The following is a 23,234-nucleotide window of genomic DNA, read 5'->3' as shown; positions in this document are numbered from 1 at the left end:
GCTTCCAGCAATCCCAAACAATCATTAAAGATTATGATTGTTTGGAAATTCTGAGAATTGAAGCCTGAAAATGAAGAACTTGGCACAGGCCAGAGAACATGCAAGGACAAAGGTGTTGGAAAGTTTGATTATGCATACATCCCAAAAAAATTATTCGCCATGGTAGAGCATCGTGTTATATGAATGAACCATCTATTTAGTGATATATCTCCAAGAATGTAATGTAAGCCATCCTTTAAAAGCTGTTTTAAGCACATACTGCATTTGCCGCGTGGCATATATGGGCTGAAAAAAATTAGATGACCACTAATTTGCAGCAGAGATAAAGTATGAACTTTTGCATGTCATCCATAGGTATCCAGGTAAATTATGGATGGGATTAGGCAGTGATGGGCTACCAAAATTTTAACTACCACACTGTGGGCGTGGCTTATACATTTTGTTACAACATCTTTCAGTGCAAATTGCATGCTCTGGGGTGGAGCTCCAAATTTTGCTACCGGAACTAGCCTTCCATCCTTCTGAGGTGGGTAAAATGAGGACCTGGATTGTGGGGGCAATAGCCTAGCTCTGTTAAAAAGTGCTATTGCTAACATGTTGTAAACCACCCTGAGTCTAAGAAGGGCGGTATAAAAATCGAATAAATAAATAAACTGCGTTCCTAACCGTTCCCGTAGGAGCCCATCACTGGGATTAGGTTTTCCCAAAAGAAATCACACACTGCGCCTGGGCCTAGGAGCCATTTTATCTTTCAGCTAATAAGAGCAGTGCATTCACTACCTCTTCAACAAAAGACAAACTGTGTTATTTTTCCCAATAAGTGCCTGGGATTTTCTCCTCCACTAGGAAAGGACAGGGTTATGCTTACCTTCCCCACCTATTCGCATCATGATGGAAGTGCACATTGTGTGCACGCGTGCATCCCCTCATGCAAATTCACTTCAGTGCATGTTCAGTAGTTAAAAACAAGCCTGAAAAACAGCTGAGGAGCTGATCAACTAGGTTTCAGAAGAACCAATGGTCCATATAAACCCAGGGCAGGAGGGCAGACCCACTTCCAAACACAGAGAGAACAGGTTCTGTATGTGCAGAAGAAAAAAACCCATTAAAAAATTCAATAAAATAAAACAAAATAGTGGCTCCCACAGACTGGCCACGACCAGTCTGGTTTTGTGATGTCAACAGCGGGTTGCTACCGGTTCGGGTGAACTGGTACAAAACAGGAGGAACCCACCCCTGCAGCAATCCCTTCCCCATGGTTTATATAGTGCAGTAATGGCGAATCTTTTTTTTCCCTCGGGTCCCGAAGAAGCATTCGCACAGGCTATTGCGAGTGCTCAATGACTGGGGAGGGCAAAAACAGCTTCTACTGCCCCCTGGAGGCTGGAAACAGCCTGTTTCCCAACTTCCAATGGGCCCATTAGGCCCGTGTTTCACCCTCCCCAGGGTCCAACGGGTATCCTGGAGTTGCGAGAGGGTTAAAACGCCCTCCCCCATCCCCCAGGAGGCTCTCTAGAAGCCATAAATGCCATCCCAGAGCCTCTGTGCAAGCCAAAAATCAGCTGGCCAGCGCACACATGCACATTGGAGCTGAGCTAGGGGAAAGGCTCGCTTACCAACAGATATGGCCCTGCACATCAACTGTAGCACCCATGCCATAAGTTCGCCATCACTAATATAATGTATCCTCCTATAAGATACAGCCAGCTGTCTTTTGGAAAAAAGAAAGCTAGCTCAATCTTTGTCATCCATGCTGAATAAAATCTATTACTCCTGAATTGACACGATGCATTTCAGGAATATAGCTGTCTAGAATCATCTGGATTCACATAACATTAAGCCCATGATTTATTGATGAGACCACAATGCTTGGGTTCCAATATTTCTCAGTCTGGTGCCTTCAGAGACGGAACGCTAAATCGAGCTTGCCGCCGCAGCTCGTAAGTTCTTGCGAGACCAGCGTGATTTTGCTGCTACACCCATGGAGAAAGCAAAATTGCGCCTGTGTTTCAGCGAGGTTTTACCTGCGGCTCCGTGTATGATTTTGCTACCTCCACAGGTGCAGCAGCAAAATCGCGCTGGTCCCTCAAGAACTTACTAGCCGCAGTGGTGAGCGCAATTAGCGTTTCGGCTCGTAGACCACCGCTGTTTAGAGGTATTATGACTATAACTTCATAAATTTCCATTTAGTCTCCCCTCTCATGCTGTAGATAATGTGAGCTATACTCCAAAGCCTGTGGAGAATGTCAAGTTGGAAAAGGCTACAATTTATCTTGTTGCGGCCTACAACCTGTATGTGGTGTTTTCCCATTCACATCAGATTTAATTTTGTCAGAAAAAGTATTACAGGAAAGGCCTTTTTCCCCCAGAGGCAGTCACTAATTATATTAGAAAAGAAAGTAAATCTCCACTTTTTGAGATATTAAAACCAACATTTTATTGTTCATGGCTTCTGGCTCATAAAGGCAAAAATACTAGAAAAGTTTATATGCCACACGAAATAGAGCGAGTTAACAGTCAAGAGCAAAAATCTAAAAGTGGCCATTTACCTCAAAAAATCCCATATGAAGATAGCAGCCTATGCTCAAGTCTTCTCTGATAGCAAATACTCAAAGGGGAAGTGTACAAATTCTTCTTCCCTGTGGTACTTTCGTCTTTCATATCGTTCAATACCAATACACTTCCTTGTAAAGAGGAAATGAAGATGGAAAAAGAGCACCATTTCTGCTCCTAAGAATTTTCAAAATGGAACCTAGACATACATCCCATAAATTACATCTTCCAACAGCGGAAGGCAATCTGGTGCCTTTCAGATATTTTAACACTGCAACTTCCATTAGAAAGAAATAGGAGAATTGGTCTCCAAGAATGTCTGCTAGTTCTGAGCATAGACCTATCTCTGAAAACCTGAGCAATGCATTCTATCAAGTATACTTCTTGTGATGTAGCCTTATATGATACTTCTATCACTTCATTAGACATGAGAAAACATTTGAAACATTCTGACATCAAAGAAATCCCTACATGGTAGGGATGAAAGCCAGGCTTTTCGTCTACCATTGACCATGTGGATTATAGATGAGTGTATCCCAACACATTTGGTAGACTCCGCGTTCTTTGAAATATGGGTGTTTGACTATACCATGAAAGAGCATTGAATTATTCAACTTTCCACACACAGTATGATGTAGTACATGTTAAGTAGTAAGATAGGAGACTGTTTATCTTCCTCTGTATCACAGGTTAAATCTCAATAATATTAGTGATCAATCAAAGGTTACATATTTAGGATTGAAATGAAAGTATGTCAACCTACAAATGGAAAGTGCACTTCCCAAGTTACAATAAATTCATTAAAATATGCATTTAGATCAGTGGTTCTCAACCTTTCTAATACTGTGACCCCTTGATACAAATCCTCAAGTTGTGGTGACCCCCAACAATACGTCTAGTGCCAATTCTCCCAACAGAGTTTTAAGCTAATTGGCAGGAAGGTCAGAGGTACACCCCTAGAGTAAACGCCTGATTGGTTGGATTGTAAAAATATGTTCCAAGGCACCAGAATAGAGCTTTAGTTCCTAACTTCATGAGAAATTTGTCTTTTCCCATGGTCTTAGGCGACCCCTGTGAAACTGTCATTCGACCCTCAAAGGGGTCCCGACCCCTAGGTTGAGAAGCACTGATTTAGATGGAGTGACATTTGTGGCATTCAATGGTATTAACAGAATTGATTCTTGTTAGAAAGTATATACTGGTGCAAAATAAATTTGCCATGATGACCATTGTTATTCTGATCATCTTACAGGCAACTCAGACATAAGTCTCTGATATATTTGCTTTTCAAAAAACATTATAGCTCATCGTGATTCTTTGTGAGGTCTTCTCCATAATTTGTAGCTTGACTTCCAACAAACATGTTCCAATTATCTAGAATCTCTTGTTTGGTTAACTTTTGATCCTGCAAGAGGGAAAATAGCTAGTTAGGAAAACATCTATTTTAAATATCCAGCTTTAATTACATAGCTTTAATGTATATCTAAAAACAAGCTGTATGTATATGTACACACACACACACACATGCGCGCACGCACACACACACACACACAAACTCACACAAAATTACTTGGCTGAGTGAGAAATGATTATTCAAAAACCATAAGCTGCAGATAAGCTGCAACAATACCAATAGTCCCTTTTTAATGTTGCTCTAAAATGCTTTAATTTGTTTCCATTATGAAAATTTGCCCGGCATAATCCAGTTGTCCTGAGATTGATTATATTCTGCTACTTTTGTAAATATTTCTGGACACCTATTTTCCTCTGAGACCTGCAACTCTACCAAGAAGATACTCAGGAAAATCAATAGAAGTCTTAAGAGGAGCCCTATACACAGCTATGTTCCATTCTAGTCAATTTTGTGCCTCTTTGTTTTAAACATCCAAAGTCCGGTATAAGAACTCGAATTTGTATTTATTCATACTTTTCTGTAAATCCATTTATTTATCAAGCCGATATGAGAGCCTCAATGTTTCAGGTCATATAAAAAGATCAATATATAAAATGAAATATCCGTAGGTATTTGCAAAAATACCAAAATAATTTGAAAAATAAATTATTGGTGTGAAAAAATAATCTAAATCTTGCTTCCTTGATTTAAAGAAAACACGTATAAATTTTAACTTGTATTGGAAGTGATATTTGGGGGTAGAGGTACATTTTTGGATTAGAAACAAATGTTAAAAATCCACTTTAGATTTATAGTTTTAACGTGTTTTTTCCCCATACTATTTTTCAAGCATTTTCTGAAAAATTAGCTAATGACATCAAGGTAATTCAAATGATGCATTTTAATAAACATCTTACAAGAATTATTAAATCTTAAATTTATGATTGGGCAAAGTAGAATCAAACCAGTAAGCTAACATGGAGACCTCACCTACAAAAAGATATTGACAAAATTGAACGGGTCCAAAGACGGGCTACAAGAATGGTGGAAGGTCTTAAGTATAAAACGTATCAGGAAAGACTTAATGAACTCAATCTGTATAGTCTGGACTGGAGGACAGAAGAAAAAGGGGGGACATGATCGAAACATTTAAATATGTTAAAGGGTTAAATAAGGTTCAGGAGGGAAGTGTTTTTAATAGGAAAGTGAACACAAGAACAAGGGGACACAATCTGAAGTTAGTTGGGGGAAAGATCAAAGGCAACATGAGAAAATATTATTTTACTGAAAGAGTAGTAGATCCTTGGAACAAACTTCCAGCAGACGTGGTTGGTAAATCCACAGTAACTGAATTTAAACAAGCCTGGGATAAACATATATCCATTGTAAGATAAAATACAGGAAATAGTATAAGGGCAGACTAGATGGACCATGAGGTCATTTTCTGCCATCGATCTTCTATGTTTCTATGTAACATGACAACTGTGGGGGTGGGAGGGGGAAATTACCGTATTTTTCAGAGTATAAGACACACCTTTTCCCCCCTTAAAAGAGGGTGAAATTTTGGGGTATGTCTTATACACTGAATGTAGCTCTACCTAGCCTCTAAAACAGAGGTTTCAGGGGCTGAAAAATGAAATTGAGTTTCTGAGGCTGGGAAAAAAGCCTCTGAAATGGAGGTTTCAGGGATTGAAAAAGCAAGCTCACAACCAATAAACCTGTTGCTAAAGTTCATCTCTGGGAGGAGATGTTTGGGAGTATTCCAAGAGGACGATTCATCCACCAATCAATTTTCTTAACTTCCTTCTCCAAAACTAAGGTGTGTCTTATACTCCAGTGCATCTTATAGTCCAAAAAATATGGTAAATACCTTATCTGCATCTGATTCATAAACTAAATGCCTTGCTTCAGCTTGTGCATGATCATAATCTTTTGGAAGAATCCAGTGTCGAATCTCTTCTTTATCCATTTTCCCATCTTTGTTTAGATCTCGAAAATCTGCAAACTGTTCGCGTTCTGTTACCACCCAATCTGGTTCAGGTCCCCCATCTTCATGCGCGAACATGTCGGCTGGAAACAAGAAATGGTATGTAAAACTCAGATTTTGTACTAGAGAAAAATATGTATCCTCCCTTTATTTATTTAGTGTATTTCTATACAGACAATATTTCTCAATAATTCACGATTCTACAAAATCAAATGCATTACAGTTACCCAATATATTAGTATGAAAATCCAACCAATAAAACCACATAAATCATGACAATAAACTTCCAATGAAACCTATATGAACAGATGCCCAATGATTAAAATTAAACAGATGTATAAGACTATGAGATAGTTGTTAGGCTAAAGGTAATTTTAGGCTTTTAAAAAAAATTACCCCCTTTCTTTCCCTCCCCATAACTCAGGGCCTTCTGAACCCAAACTTTTTATAATAGGTTTATTCATGGGGGGAGGGGAATCATATTCTGCAAAAGAAAGAAACCCACCATTCAACTTGATCTTGAAGAGTTAGAGATGGTAAAACTCATAGAAACCAACATTAAAAGAACACTAGGTTGGGAAAATCATATAAGCAGTACATAAGCAACTTATGGTAAATGCATTAGAAGTGGCCCATGCAATTACTTCTCACAATATAATTTCCCATCATTTCTTTTTCTTGTGATTTAGTGCTACATCTTCATTAATACTCACTGCAGTGTGCAGAAATTGGATTAAGTTCAAAAGATGGGAGAAAACTTGTTTTATAGCCAGTTAAAAAGTCAAGAGTTATATGTGAACTTCTGCACCAGATAGGAAGGATTGGGGGAGGGGGGGCACGCAACTTTAATGTAATGATTCTCAGAATCTATTTTACATATGCTCTTACGTTACTTGCATGGTGGCTTCACACCCCTTTTATCACCATGCAGCATTTTACTGCTCTTGATTTGATAATGTAGCTGCTACTTGAAGGACAACCCAGAAATCCATGTACAGTGGTACCTCAAGATACGAACCCCTCGTCTTACGAACAACTCGTGATACGAACCCGGGGTTCAGAAAAATTTTGCCTCTTCTTACGAACTTTTTTCGAGTTACGAACCGGCGTTTGGGGACTGCTGGAAAGCCGCGCGGCTGTTTTAAAAGGTGACAGCCGGGCGGCGGGGCTTCCCAGAAGCCTCCCGAACGCCGGTTCGTAACTCGAACAAAGTTCGTAAGAAGAGGCAAAACTTTTCTGAACCCCGGGTTCGGTTCGGGAGGTTGCTGGGAAGCCCCCCAGCCCGGCTGTCACCTTTTAAAACAGCCGCGCAGCTTCCCAGCTGTCTCCCGAAAACCATTTTTTTGCGGGTTTTATTTTGGTTGCACGGATTAATTGACGTTACATTGTTTCCTATGGGAAACAATGTTTCGTCTTACGAACCTCCTCCTTGCACCAATTAAGTTCGTATCATGAGGTATTACTGTATATGCTTAGATATTTCACACATTCTGTAAGTCACCTTTCTCCTCATTTGCTGCTCTGATCTATAATTATATCTATAGCTAACAAAAAAAGTGGGCTTCATCTTTATTTAAGTCAACAGATAATATAAGAGGCCCAGCTGGTAAGGGGAAAGTGTCATTTAATATATAATTAAAATTGCATTTGTTTCAAGATAATTTCTTCTGCACGGTATATTAGAATATAAAGTAGTTCACACAAAATTAAGATAGTGTCTGACTGGGATTGCAACAGGTAGTCCTTGATTTACAACAGTTTATTTAATGACTGTTCAAAGTTACAACGGTACTGAAAAAAAGTTACTTATGACTGTTTTTCATACTTATGACCATTGTGGCATCCCCATGGTCACATCATCATAATCCAGATGCTTGGCAACTCATATTTGTGACAGTTGCGGTATCTCGGGATCCTGTTATTAGCTTTTGCAACCTTTTGAAAGCAAAGTCAATGGGGAAGCCAATTCATTAACAACCCTAGTACGGTGGTACCGCTACTTAAGAACGCCTCTACTCAAGAACTTTTCTACATAAGAACTGTGTGATTTTTTTGCCTCTTCTTAAGCACCATTTTCTACTTAAGAACCCCAGCCTGGAAAAATTTCCCAGGAAATTTGAGGGCGGCATGAAGGCCCAGCCAGTTTCCTGCCATTCCCCCTTTAATCCCGGCCATCTTGGGCTTTTCTGGGCTGCCAGAGGAACCTTTCGGTGGTGCACAAGAAGGCTTTGGCAGTCCAGAGTGAACAGAGTGCTTTCCTTTCTCTGGGCGCTTGGAGTGGGAATAAACAACTTTGCTGTGGTGACTCCCTCGCGCTGCCTCCCACACACCGGTGTGAGGTTGCCTCCTGGAGCATCTGCGGGCAAAAGGAGGCGCCTTGCCCTGGACGAATCAACTCGGCTTCAGCCAAACCGAGGAGTCATCACAGTGAAGGAAAGGCGCTGGCTACAAAGCGAGTGAGCGAGAGAAGAGGGGAACCCTTCAGCATGGGAAGGAAGAGGAAGCAGGTAGCAGCAACAGCAGCAGCCACCTTTTGGTCAAAGGAGCGGGAGGTTCCCCCCTCTCGCCCACTTGGGCTTCTCTCTCTGGCGCCTTAAAGTTTTGGATTTTTTTTATTCCCCTCCCCATTCTTCCTTTGGCAGAGACTGTCCTCCTCCTCTTCTTCCTCCTTCTCCTCCCACTCAAATTCTGAGTTTTAATTTCTTTCCTAATGGGTTTGCACACATTATTTGCTTTTACGTTGATTCCTATGAGAAAAATTGCTTCTACTTACAAACTTTTCTACTTATGAATCTGGTCACAGAACAAAATAAGTTCTTAATTAGAGGTACCACTGTACTAACTTTACAAAATGGGGCAAAACTCATTTAACAAAGGTTTCACTTAGCAACAGAACTCAATTGTGATGGTAACTCGAGGACTACCTGTATTGCCTGCTTTCTGTGTGCTGCACATATAAAAACAATTAGAGTTATAATTGTGCTGTCATAATTGCCCTTTTCTGCTGCTTTCCAAATATTAAAAGATTCTATTATCACCATATCTTCAAAACTCTGTTTATATTTCTATGTTGGTTTATTCTGCTAAACCTGTGCTACTTTAGTAGGCTTATTTACATGCCTTGGTATTGCTTTTATCTTCTTGCATCTTTTGTCTGATGGGAAACAACTTTTTTTAATAAAATAGGAGAATGCCAATCCCTTTTCTTACCTACTGAATATCTTCTAAGACAAGAGAAGTTGGGAGAGTCACACTTTCCAGTTACACAATTCAACCACTTTCTTTTATGCTACCTTTAGAAGTCTGACTAGAAAAACAGCCTAGAGCAATTCTGCATTTTCTTTCTGCCAGCCAAAGTCTCTGTGGATAACATCAGAATCAAACAAGCTGAAGGAATAGAAAGCACCAGGAATTTTAGAGAAACAATAGTCAGCTAGGTGGAACTTAGTGGTCTTTACTGAGGCTTTAGAGATATATCCATTCATAGGAAGTACTGGTACCTCTTCATTAACTTTCCTTTTCATTTCTTGCTCTGAGCATTAAGTACTCAAAAAGGGACCAATATTGCTTTGAAAAAGCAGGACAACTTGGAAACACTGGGAAAAATGAGTTAGGAAAGCTAAGGTTCAGAATGAACTAAGATGTGCCACAAAGATAAAAAATAATATTTTTTAACATATAAAAAACAAGAAAAAAGTAAACCACAGTTTTATTAACAAATATCCAGCACTTACAGCCTGAATGTATGATGTCACTAACAATCTATGTGCAGTTTCTAACTGGGGAGAAGACTAACCAAACTGGCCATATGAAATTATTTATTTTATGTTCTGTCTGGGTGCCCCCAGACTTCAACACCAACTGGAAAAAGCAGCCAGACACGCTGGTAAAAGCAAAAGCACTTTATAGTTTGAAAAATAAACACAGAGAAAACCTGTTCTTCCCAACAGTCAGGCTATGAGACTTCACAGCAGAGTCCTGATGGCCAGACAATACAGCAGACTTCTTGCTGGCACACCCACCACTGTAGAGAATAAGACCCACACCTTTTCCCCCCAATGTTTCAGTATTCAAAGTCACAAACCAGAATTCCAAGACGCCAAAGATCACAGCCAGGTCCTAGGACTCCCAAAGATAATACTCCACAAGCCAGGAAGGGTGGGTCTGCCTTTTCAGCCTTTCCAGAGAGCACCACACCCAAACCCAGCTGTTGCTGAAAGTGCTGAAAGTACCTGGCTAATTGTCCCCTTCGTTGTGTTGCTCTTCTCTGCCGGAGATCGATTATTGCTTGTGCATTTTCATCTAAGGAATCCAGGCTGCTTGCTGGGGAGAGCTCCCCCTCGGGGGACTCTGGCTGTCCTCCCTCTCCCTCAGCCTGAGATTCCTCCTCCCCGTCTGCCTGAACCTCCTGTTCCTCATCCTCCCCCTCTGAGCAGGAAGCCGGCAGAGGATCAGCCGTTCCCTGAGGGGCCTCAGACGGAATCACAACATTTTATAGGATTTCTTTTATGGAGATTAATATGGATTTATAGCTAAAAAATAACTACAAGATAATATTAGAAATGTTTTGAATGTTGTGGGCTACTTCGAGCAACATAATGAAAAACAAGCTGCATTGATATTCCAGATGCAGAGAAAGCCCTTGATAATTTGAATTTTGTTTGTTTGTTTACAGTTCTGGAACATATGAAACTTGGAGATAATTTTATTAAAGATATAAGACTGATTTATATGTTTCAGAAAGCACACATAATTGTTAATGGATAATAAAACATTGTGAGATTCCAAAAGGAACAGGACAAGAATATCCACTGCTTATTATGGTTTTGAGGAATTGAATAGAAGGCATAAGGCAAGTTTAGAAAATTAGGGAAGCTAAAATGTAAAACAAATTTATAAGTTAGGGGAGGAAAATAGGCAGAAAAAAATTTGACATATCAGCACTCATTAAAAACCACTAAGACAAATTTAAAATGAAATCAAGAATCCAGTGAAAAGCAGAAGGATATGATAGTCAATGGTTTTCCCATTTATAGATATCCAAAGGTTTTAAAATGGATAAAATGATTTATAGTATGGAGCAAAGTAAGGCAGAATTCAAAATATTGTATATTTGTGTACTGATAATGAACATAAAATTCCTAAAAATACATAATTTGAAACATGAAAAAAGTTAAAGAATATGCAATAAAGTAGGTCAAGACTTTTGGTTATAATATACAGATGGATCGATAGGAAAATATGTTGATAAAAGTTGAAATTTATACCGTGTTTTAATTTAAAAGAGAATTTGTATTAAACAATGCATCATTAGTACATGACACCAGAGAAATAATCTAGGACATATAAAAACACTTCAAATGTATGTTGGAAATATAAACATGAAGGGACATTTTATCATGTTTGGTGGACATGAATAAAAGCTAAAAGAAATGGATTCATATACAAACTTTGATAGAGGATGTTAAAGGCTGGTATTCAATTGAAGTCAGAATTTAGGACTAAAGGGAGAAGAGTTAGAAAAATGTCATGGGAGATTATTTCAGTATATGATTAGTGTGACGAGATTAATATATGCATCAAGATGGAAAGATTCAACATTGTCCATAATGGAAGAGTAACTGGCGAAGTTGACATATTTTGCTGCAATGGATAAATTATTTTCTTTGATTAGAGAAAAGACATTATCTACAATTATTGGTGAGTGAAAACTATCTTATGGACATTTTGCAAGAAGTTATAAAAATGGGCTTCTGATTTGTGTTTTTGAGGATTAAAGAAGACAGATTATAGAAAGGAGGAATATGATTCTTTATATTTTTCTTCTTTCTATTTTTATTCTATTTTTATCTTGAACTTTTTGCTTTTTCTTTGATTTCTATTTTTTCCTTCCTTATATTATAGTACTTTGTATTAGATTTCACTTTAAAAGTTTCAGTAAAAACAATACATTTATACAAAAGAAACCATACTTATAACAAATATATACTAATAGCAGAATTTCCAATGCCATGGCATACCAATGTATTCATCCTGATCCACAAAACCATCTTCATTTTTGTCTATGTCCTCCAGTGTTTCCTGTCACAATAAGAGAGAAAAATCTGTCAGTATAAAGATGCCTGTTTTTTTCTGCAAACTGCTTATAAATCTTTCATTTTCAGCTGTCCTTTTACATCAGCCTCTCCCAATGTGAAGCCCTCCAGTGGTCTTGGACTTCCATAATCTTCAGCCAGCTTGGCCTATTGAGTGCTTGCTAGGAATTATGAAAGTTGACATCTAAAATATTTGGAAAGGAACAGTCTGGGAAAAACTGTTTACACCAAGAGCAGTAGAGCCTTTTTAAAAATCAAACATATAATAAACATGTTATATTATCTAAATATTTTTCCTGAACATATATGCAAGGTATGTTTTACCTTATAATCTTCTTTATGGCTACAGGAGCTTCTGTAATATTTCTCTGAAAATATCATATACAGTGTTCCCTCAATTTTAGCGGGGGATGCATTCTGAGACCGCCCGCGGAAGTTGAATTTCCGCGAAGTAGAAATGCGGAAATAAATACACTATTTTTGGCTATGAAAAGTATCACAAGCCATCCCTTAACACTTTAAACCCCTAAATTGCAATTTCCCATTCTCTTAGCAACCATTTAGATTATTACTCACCATGTTTCTTTATTTAAGTTTATTTAAAAAAATATTTATTAAAGGTGGATGAAAGTTTGGTGATGACATATGACGTCATCGGGCGGGAAAAACCGTGGTATAGGGGGAAAAAACCACAAAGTATTTTTTAATTAATATTTTTGAAAAACCGTGGTATAGACTTTTTGCGAAGTTCGAACCCGCGAAAATCGAGGGAACACTGTATATGAAAATATCTGAACATTCAAAGATTGCTTAGTCAATTAAATATCAGGCCATTAATGAATCAATGTGACTAACAGTAAGCTACCAAGGTAGTAATAGCAAATATAGTTTCTAAACCTCAGAAACAGCAATTAAGCCTAAGGTCAGTACATACTTAAGAGCTTAAGCCCAAATTCAGGGAATTTTGGAAATTATAGTCAACCGTTGGACAACATCGGGCTGGAGAAAGCTGGCCTTGACATCACTTAGTTAGGTCAGTGGCTGACTATGCCTAGCTTGACATCAGTCACTAGAGTGCGTTTTATTTCAGTGGTTCTCAACCTGGGGTCCGCAGACCCCTCAGGGGCCATGATGTTATCATAGGGATCTGTGAAGGTTTAAAGAAATGTTACGATTTAAATCCTGAGTTAAGTCTTGGTGGTCCAGGACCACAAAAGTATTTAAAGGGAGTCTGTTGCAACAGTTGAAATCACTTATTTATTTGATTTTGTTAAATATAATAGTGTGAAACCAACCAGCTGTTTTAATTGTGATTAATTGAGTAAGCTATAAATGATGCTTAATGTATGTGAATTATACCATAGTAAAGGCACTGCCTAAGTTTCTTATCAAGTAAAATTATGACATAGTAAGCAGCCACACCCTGATTTCTACAGCTAATTTGAAGGATTGTGAGCATAGCCACTCAAGCAACAATGGGCCAGAGAGAAGACAAAGGATTGATAAATGCAGGTAAAACACAAAGTTTGCATTTTTATGACTTTCAATGGATGCTACTTTAAAATATTTAACACAAGCATTTTTTCCTCAGTATTGTTGCTTTAGTATGTGATAAAATCAAGATTTTATAAAATCAAGATTTTATATGTACTTCAATAAGGCAATATTCATGGCATAATGGGTCCATGTCTATGATTCTGTTTGCTACCTTGCTACTAAACAAACTTCATGTAGAATTAAAATCAACACATAAGACGGATCACCAAAATTTGGGAGAGAGGCTACTTTTTAGCCACCTAATTCCCAAAAGAAGCTTTCCTTCTGGACGAAAAGAACTCAGTAATTACTGCCTAGGAAACCTTGCCTTAAAAGATGAGAAGGTCATTTTCAAACTGATGTAATAAAGAGAAGCCCAAAGGATAAAGGTGGCTTTGCCATAGCTTACTAGAACAACAATGTCTTTCATATGCTCAAACTCCTCCGGGTGAAGGAAAGCAGTAAATTCCTCACGAGTTGCCTCTGAATCACCATCCAGATCAGCTTGTTTGAATCTTCTTTCATCTCTGGGAAGCATTTTCTTAAAATTGTGTTGCTCTGTGATATCTTGGAACTCTTTGGAATGCTCTAGAAAAAGAAGGAATTATTAGAATAAGATGAAATAAATTATCAGAATAAGATGAATAAAACTGCACGAATAATTAACACCAGAGTGTTTTATGTAGGAATGATATGTAAGAATCGAAATCACCAAATCTCCCTTACGTAAGACAAACATCCAGTATAGTATTCTATCTATGGGAATTCTTCCACTAGATTTTTCAACCTACTGTTATACATACCCACACATATAGCTCCATATTATTCAAATTTAAAAAAATGTAATTCTTTTCTTAGCCCACAATAAAAACCATAGCATTTTGTATTTACTAGAGAGACTCTTCGACAAAGCTATGTATCTGTGTCCCTTTCTCATCCTTATATAGTTACTATCAGTGTTGCATCAGGTGCTACTTCCATGTGTTTTATACAGAAGGAAGGTATTTCAAGAGGATTGAATTACCATTTTAGTCCTCAAAACAATGGTATTATGAAAATAGCCCAAGTACCGTAGTCCCTTTTCTTTTACACCCAAAAGCATTTGTGCTTTGACACATACACTTTATACATAGGAATCTTTATAACAATGTGCACAGAGCCACCAAGTTGGCCAGAAAACTGATATGCTTGAATAAGCACATGTAGTCAGAAACAAAGGATATAGGAATAGGAACGTTACACCCACCCTCTTTAATGGTACCCATGTCCTCTGGAACTCAAAACTCAAAACTGAATCCAAAGTCCCATTTAGTGATTCATTTACATTTAGATTAAATTGACAAATGCATTTCTTCTTTTCTGCCTATATTTACCAAACAAGTGAGTTTCTGCTATCTTGCAATTTAATCTTGAATACATCAAATAGAAATATGACTAACCTATGGCCTGGCTGTAGCCATTGGCTTAATTTCAACTGGTATTGCTTTTCAGAAGTTGTTTTTGCATTTGTTTTGGGCACATTCTGAATTAAATCAGGATACTTCAAGGACATTTGGAATCTTTCTGCTCCAAATTTCAGATGTTCTTTGGCATTCAAATACTCTCATATATATTTTGTATCAAATGTATCATAAATGTAAAATGCCAAAAATAGGGCTGATAGAATCTAGGTTTGAACTAAACTGTTGTTTCCTACTAGAGTTTATGAAACACTTTACTTCCAGTCATACCATTCTGGAAAAGAACCAAAAAGGAATATACCCAAAATTGTTCCATAAGCCTTTTTAGAAACAATGCTAGAATTCAGAATTGCTGATGATTGTGCTTTGTGACTTTGAGTATTTTTATTCCAATATTTTCCAGGAACTTAAATCACTATGGGAATTATATTACTCTTAGATATTTTTTAACACTTGCTAGTTATTAGGCTAATATATGTTGTAAGCCACCCTGTGTCTTTGAAGAAGGGTGGCAAATAAATCCAATTAATAAATAAATTAATAAATAATCTCCCACCACCCACCATTCATTCTGGTTCTGCTGCATCTGAATTAGGTTGTTTTATGGCCGATAAATGTAAAGAAATGCAGTTGAATTGCTGTATGTCTAGAATTTTCTTACCTAAGTAGTAGCCATATGATGCTTGTTTGTATTCTTCCCATGAAATTTTATTATCCTTATTGAGATCATAATCCTTCCAGACCTTAGCTACATTTTCAAATACGTAACGTTTCTGTACTCTTTTAATCCAATTTTTCAGTTCTTCTGTTGTGATAAAACCATCTTTATTATCATCGATACGATCAACAATTTTGCTGGGATAAAGGGGAAAGTAATCAGCTTATTAGAATCTTGGTAAATATTCTTCAGAATTTGCATTACTATCCGTATAATCTTAAATAACTGTTCCATAAATTGTCATGCCATGGTACAATTACATTTGCTTAAAATGAACCTTCCGAATGGGAGACCAGGATGGCCGTTCGCAGCCCACCCGAGCTCCATTTTCACTAGCAGAGGCCTTGCGGGTCAGTCCTTCACAGTTTCCTAGGGGGCCCCACGGACCTGATCTACGCATACCGTGAACCTTGAGTTTGACACCCCTGCTCTAGTTTCTAAGAGGCCACTGAACAGATACAGGACCCATACAAATCTAATAAATAAATAAATATAAATAAATAAATAAGGCAGCCTTTGTGTTATTCATCTGATTTAAGATGACATTGTTTCAAGAAATCTTTTCCCTGCTGTTTTTATCTCCACAAGCTATGATCGTATTTTTAAAAAATAAAATGTTGCATTATTGTGACTGACCTGCGATCTATTTTTTGAGGAAGGGTTGCATTATAAGCAAATGGTATTTCACAGTCTCTGTCGTTACCCATGCCCTTTATTAGTCTTTCTCCCCATTTCACTATGCCTTTGCTTTCTCATCAGGCAGCAAGAGAGGTACGCAAGAGATTCTCATCCTCTAGAAATAATCCCTTGTGCCTTCTCCAAGAAAACCTACGTGGCATTTTAAGCCACTCCTCAGACAGTGATGAGTGGGGAAAAAGGAAAGAAGAGGAATGGAGTGACAAGCAAAGTAAAAGGCCATACATTAAACCAACAGGAGTCAAATATGAACACCACTGTATTTGTAAGGATTTGATCTATCATGTTTTAAAAGTACTTTTCTTTTTTCACACAAACATAAAGGTACTTAGTCAAGTTTTGTGAAGTGTTGTCTAAGCCAAATAAAATGCCAAAATACAGATTCCAACCTCTTTCTTCATACACAGAGGGATATTCGTCAGAAAAGACATTTGTATCTGGATTACAGATTGCATCTAGAGGCTCTTAAGACCCAAAGTAGAGTTAGACAAAAATGAAATCCTAATTTAACAGACTACTTGGTGGGAGAGATTGTCTATTGTTCCTCTTTGTCAGTGAAATTGTAGTAAGAGCATTACCGGTATATTACAGTATATTAAGTGATGGAAATTCTTCATTTGTACCAATTTATATCATTTGCACTGATTTCTGCCAATACTTAAATATAACAAGAATTATAACCATTGCATCAAGGTCCACTAAACAGAGCTCTTTACAGCATTAAATGCCAGGCAAACTTTCCAGTCTAATCTTCTCCCAAAAACATAGTTGTGACTTACATGTGCCAAGTGGGCTTGTTACTGAGAAGCATTCAACACTTGTCACAGAAAAGAATTTAATTAGATAACCATTCACTAACTAGATTTCAAGACAAGAAGTAATAATTGGCAATAACAAAATATTACTGTTACTGATAGTAGAATAACCTATTAAAATGTTGTGAAGAAATTTAATATTTTACAAACACTAATATAATGGGTAGCCAGTGAAGACAGATTATCAATCAATATATTGACCAGTCCTTGTGAAATCTCTTTCAAATGAGAACAATGATCTCTAAGACTGTAAAGGGCCAGTTAACATGTCATATATGTCACATGAACAAATACAGCATGATATTTGTCCATGACATGACAAACTTTCATGTTATATATTTGATACTCCTAAATGAAATAAAAAGCAACACAATGTGAAATTTTAGAATTGACCTAATAGATGTAGAATCATTCCCATGATGAAGAACTTTGGCTGACAGAGAATATGGACTATATGAAAGCTCTCTGAATTCTTGCTACAGCTTGTCCCACAGGTATAGCAAGAAAGCAATGTTTTAATCCATCTTTAAATCTAGGAAAGGAGAGAAAATAAGCCTCTCCTCTGAACATACGTGTGTAGGAGGCAGAGCAGATTATTGCTTTGCTAATGTAACCAGAAGCCACTGTGATTACTCCTTAGGTTAGCAGCTAGACATCATACATCTATCATATCCTTCCACCTCAGAATAAACTAACTTCTTTCTGCACCAAAAAAAGGCATAGAGTGTTTGCAATGCTCTCAGATGCCCAACAGAAGACCAAGTCTTATGCACCTGCCTCCAGGTATAAGCAAGCAGGAATGCAAGTCATATCAGCTTTCTCTGTACCACATGGATGCTTTGAACACATAGCATCAAAAAGCATAGAAGGAATTTCAGACTGAAGACGACAGAAATTAGCTGATTCACCTTTACCTGTGAACCATCTCAATAACCAGATGACAACAGATCCAATGACATTATTAAACTCTGGTTCAAGTTATTGGATAAACTATTTGGGTTGAAGTCTAAAGTTGCTCCTTCAAACATGGAAGCCCTACCAATTATTATTATTATTATTATTATTATTATTATTATTATTAATAATATTAAGTCTACGGAGAGGGGCGGCATACAAATCTAATAAATAAATAAATAAATATTATCATTATTATTTATTAGACTTGTATGCCGCCCCTCTCCGGAGACTCGGAGCGGCTCACAACAACAATACACAGTACAAATCCAATAATTAAAAACAGTTTAAAACCCTTAATATAAAACCAGCCATACATCCCAGACAAACCATACATAAAACGGAATGGCCCGGGGGAATCAATTTTCCCATGCCTGACGGCAGAGGTGGGTTTTAAGGTTTTTGCGTCCTGGACCACATCCTAGGTAGGCATCACCAAAACACGGTGTTGACATAACTGCCAGGCCCATCCCACACCTTTATTCTATTCATTTATTTATTTATTGGATTTATATGACACCCCTCTCCGCGGACTCGCACACTTTCCTCTCCTCCTCTCGTTTCCTCTCCTCCATCTTAGAAATTAGATTTTAAAATGGGCTCTACTAACATCAGTAAGAGCTGTTTTCTTTTTAATAATGGGCTTTTAGTGACTTTTAATTATTAGATTTGTTATATATTGTGTTATTATTGTTGTGAGCCACCCCGAGTCTACGGAGAGGGGCGGCATACAAATCTAATTAATAATAATAATAATAATAATAACAACAACAACAATAACATTTTGAATAAAAGTTGACAATTCTTCAAGAGAATGTTACAACCTTAGGAAGGAAAGGCCTTCTCTCCCCTCACCAACACCATACCTTGAAGAATCCTCCCACAAAGCAAAGTTTTCATTTACTCTAACTGCTGACTTCAACTTCCTCAGCCAATAGCAAAGATCCCCAAATGATACCATGAAATGATGTTCTTCATACAAATTTCATAAAAATATATTTGCCTCAGGATACTAGCATTTGCATGACATTATGCATGTTTTAATATTTGTCGCTCCCTCCAAATGGCCATATAATAAGCGCTTTTCCCATCCCAGGTCCGGGGACATTAGATGGGATAAAAAACTGAGGAAGAAAAATTAGGTTATATGGGAAGCCATCGCAGACTGTATTTTGCCTAGAGAAAAGCAATTCTCCCTGACTGCCTCAGACAGAAAAGTCAACTTTTGTCTGACCGCCTCCTACCTCATGGCGACCAATAAGGGCCTACAGGGTTGGCCTTCTCCGGGTTCTCCTTTTCCAGCAGGCCTGGGATTAGGAATGACTGAATGTATGTATGGCTTTTAGGGTTTTGTGCATTTTATATTAATTGTTGTTTTCCATTATCTTATTTTTATGCTGTTTTAGTAATTGTGATTATTGTTAGCCGCCCAGAGTCCTGTTGGAATGGGGCAGCATATAAATTTAACTAACTAATCAACTAACTAACTAACTAACTAACTAACTAACTAACTAACTAACTAACTAACTAACTAAAAGTTTATCACAAAGTTATGCCAGACAAGAGAGATATTGCTTCATTTATAAAAGCGTATACATTTGGAGAATATTCTCGTTTAGCCACAGCAAATCACGGGGTAATGCCAAATTTATTGCTCTGGTTTCTCTAATCAGCAGATTTGTCATGAAGATCAAATGAGAAGATTAAACCTGAGTATCTTGGAGAAAAGAGTAATAAATGGGATCCATGTGAATGTTGGTTTGACTTCCTATCTGTGACACACTTCAGTGAGCAAACTGTTCACATGCTCTTTTATGATGTTACTATTTTACTTTTGATCTTTCAACTTGTTTTTTAAAGTCCAGAGCCATTGAAATGCTTTCCATTAGTTTCTATTAGTTGCTAGGTTTCTTTTCTTAAGACTCAGAAACATGCCTATTCATATCCTGCCTGCCACAATTGAATTGAAAGTGGACACCTAATCAGATTTTATTTTTGTACTCTTTTCATCCAACTCCAATTTTTTTTTAATTTTGCTGTTGTTGTTGCAAAATAGGTTTCACACTACAGATAGTCCTCGACTTACGACCCCACAATTGAGCCCAGAATTTATGTTGCTAAGTGACAAATGTATTAAGTGGCTTTTGTCCCATTTTATGACTAACTCTTGCCACATTAAGGGAATCACTGCGGTTGTTAAAATTAGTAACATGGTTGTTAAGTGAATATGGCTTCCCCTTTGACTTTGCTTGACAAAAGGTTGCAAAAGGGGATCCCGTGACTCCAGGACACGCCAAATAAATATGAACCAGTTGTCAAGCATCCAAATGTAAATCACATGAGCACGGTCATCTGTGTGAAAATTGCCATACCTCACTTTTTTCAGTGTCATTGTAACTTCAAATGGTCACCAAATGAAGTATTGTAAGACCCCACTCTGTAAACTTAACCCCTCCATCCCACAATTATGCATCTGCCAACACAAGATATATAATTGTCATGCAATGAGTAGATCTCTCCTCCATGAAAGGCAGCTTGTTTCTGCTGCAACAAATTAAGGAAGTCGCCCTCCAAAAGTTTAAAAAAGAGAAAGAAAACCTCTCCTACAACAAACAAATAGACTTTTCATTTTCAGTGAGTTGATCCTGGATTTGAATCTCCCATATAAAACCTAGGATTCTCTATGACACTGTATGATGTAGGAATGAAACTAATTTTCCATTTAAGGCATTGATAGGAACTTTCCCTCCCGCACCCTAGTCAGAAAGTTCTTACTTTCTTGCAGAGTTGATTTTCGTTGCCGCAAATTCGGGAAAGAAAAAAAAAGACCATTAAAAGGGTATTTGACAGCAGAGTGGTTAAACTCCACCAGTGTGCAAAATACTATCATTTTCACTCCTACTTGGAGAGAAATCTCTAAATCACTCTTCCTAAAGAACGCCCTCTTTTATTTATTTGTTTGTTTGTTTTGTCCAATACACAATAATACACAATGAAGGTTATAGAGGATATATAGGAGTAGAATGTATGAAAGAGAGTATAGAAGAGAAAATATAGGAGTAAAATATAACTAGAGAGAATGCAGAAAAGATATAAGAGATAGAAGGGGTAGAAGAGAAGATATAGGAGATATAGGAGAGACTATAGGACAGGGGGTGATAGGCATTCTGGTGCACTTATGTACGCCCCTTACTAACTTTTAGGAACCTGGTGAGGTCAACCGTGGATAGTCTAAGAGTAAAATGTTGGGGGTTAGGGGATGATACTAGGGAGTCCGGTAGTGAGTTCCCCCACTTCGACAACTCGATTGCTAAAGTCATATTTTTTACAGTCAGGTTTGGCTGGCCTTCCAAGTATTGGTTAAAAATAAGGACCGTCTTCTTACCCCAAGCGTTCCTGGCTTTCCTCTGGGCTAAGTTGATCGAAAGTTTTCGCATAGTCTTTGCCCAGAAAGGCTTCGTGATCATACTTGAAGCTCTGGTTTTCTTCGTGTTGCCGGTTGCCGAGCTCGGGATCGAGACGAACGACTCTCTCCTTCCTGAAAGTCGGGACGCCCCAGGACCTGTTGATGCACAAGACTAGCATCAGCCCCACCGCGAGGGAGCGAGAAGTTGTAACCGGGCTCATGGCTTCTTCCGGTCCGGGTCTCCGATGAAAGCTTCGCGTCTCCAGATACACGTCAAGAAGGGGGACCTCCTTTCACTTTGCAGAGCCTGACACGTGTCTTCTGCTTGGGCTGCCTCCCTGTCCAGCGGATCTCGCCTCCCGCGCGCCACGCGCTCATAAAGGCTCAGCGCGGGGTCGGCTCGTCTTTCCTGCCCCCCATTGTACAAGCCCGGTCCAGCCTGGCTTTTAAAAAGACGCCTATGGATGGCCTAATTTGGACTGGTCATTGGATTGCCACCCGCCCTCCCAGCCACTCAGCAACGCGCTTGCAAACGGGAGAAGTTTTCGCGCCGTGGAATTGCTACGCCTCGCGCGATTGGCTGAGAGGAGATGCCGAAGCTTTGAAAGGTGGAGCCGCGCCCGACCGCCACGTTTGCAAGGCGGCTCCAAGTTTTTCCCGAGGACCAATTACGAAACTGGCTGGAGGAAGAAAAGATCCCAGGGGGAAATATTCCCAACGCCAACGTGGTGGGGATTGCTACTCTTGCTTCCTTCCCCGGAAGGGAATCAGCCTGATGTTAGCCGTGTTCACCTTCCGTCCCCTGTCCAATTGTCTCTCCTTTATCTTTTCTTCCTTTCATATATCTTCTCTATTTTTATATCTTTTCTTCTATCCTTTTCTTTATATATATTACTACTTGGCTATTCTCGTCAATGTGTATTGTGTATTGGAATAAATAAATAAATAAAAATACAATCTGGGAAGCATATTCCTCGGTCGCTTCTGACCGTTTGTGCCTTGAGGGATATCATATCGTCGAGACTGCCTTGAGTTCTTCTTGTAATTCGTTCTTATGTCATCAGACATAATATTGTCAATAAAGGAGAATATTTGCAGCTCAAGGTTAAATGAGTGCTCCTTGGAGCTCTCGGAGTTTGGTTGTTTTCTTGCAGATGTTTCATATAATAATAATAATAATAATAATAATAATAATAATAATAATAATAATAATAATTTATTAGATTTGTATGCCGCCCCTCCCCGAAGACTCGGAGCGGCTCACAACAACAATACACAATGTACAAATCTAATGTTAAAAGAACAATTTAAAACCCTAATAATAATACTAATAATAATAATAATTATTATTATTATTATTATTATTATTTATTAGATTTGTATGCCGCCCCTCTCCAAAGACTCGGGCAATCACATAACCTAACAGACCATACATAAAACCATAGTAGCTAGGGGTATATCAGTTTCCCCATGCCTAGCGACAGGTGGGTGTTCAGGAGCTTTCGAAAGGCAAGGAGGGTGGGGCCAGTCCTAATCTCTGGGAGGGAGTTGATTCCACAGGGCTGGGGCTGCCACAGAGAAAGCTCTTCCCCTGGGTCCCGCCAGATGGCATTGTTTACTC

General features: G+C 38.3%; 1 protein-coding gene across 1 annotated transcript; it reads right to left on the bottom strand.

Annotated features, from left to right (window-relative positions):
- Positions 1-2,411: 2,411 nt before the first annotated feature.
- Positions 2,412-22,079, bottom strand: RCN1 (reticulocalbin 1). The gene is made up of 6 exons (XM_070762077.1): positions 21,593-22,079; positions 15,686-15,879; positions 13,974-14,152; positions 11,954-12,014; positions 5,817-6,016; positions 2,412-3,958 (listed from the first exon to the last, which is right to left on the bottom strand). The coding sequence occupies exons 1-6, from the start codon at positions 21,832-21,834 to the stop codon at positions 3,851-3,853; spliced, it is 984 nt and encodes a 327-aa protein (XP_070618178.1). The 5' UTR covers positions 21,835-22,079; the 3' UTR covers positions 2,412-3,850.
- Between the last annotated feature and the right edge of the window lie 1,155 nt (positions 22,080-23,234).

Source organism: Erythrolamprus reginae, chromosome 1, assembly GCF_031021105.1.
Source record: "Erythrolamprus reginae isolate rEryReg1 chromosome 1, rEryReg1.hap1, whole genome shotgun sequence".
Lineage (NCBI taxonomy): Eukaryota > Metazoa > Chordata > Lepidosauria > Squamata > Dipsadidae > Erythrolamprus > Erythrolamprus reginae.
Note: the sequence above shows the minus strand (reverse complement) of the source record. Positions and strands in the feature narration are given on the sequence as shown.

What these genes read in the sequence shown, in the direction of transcription:
- RCN1 (XM_070762077.1), bottom strand. Translation starts at nt 21,834, where the DNA reads ATGAGCCCGGTTACAACTTCTCGCTCCCTCGCGGTGGGGCTGATGCTA. An exon ending in ATCATATGGCTACTACTTAG is followed by an intron (nt 14,153 to 15,685) that starts GTAAGAAAATTC and finishes TTCTTTTTCTAG; the next exon opens with AGCATTCCAAAGAGTTCCAA. An exon ending in ATGAATCAGATGCAGATAAG is followed by an intron (nt 3,959 to 5,816) that starts GTATTTACCATA and finishes TCCCTCTTGCAG; the next exon opens with GATCAAAAGTTAACCAAACA.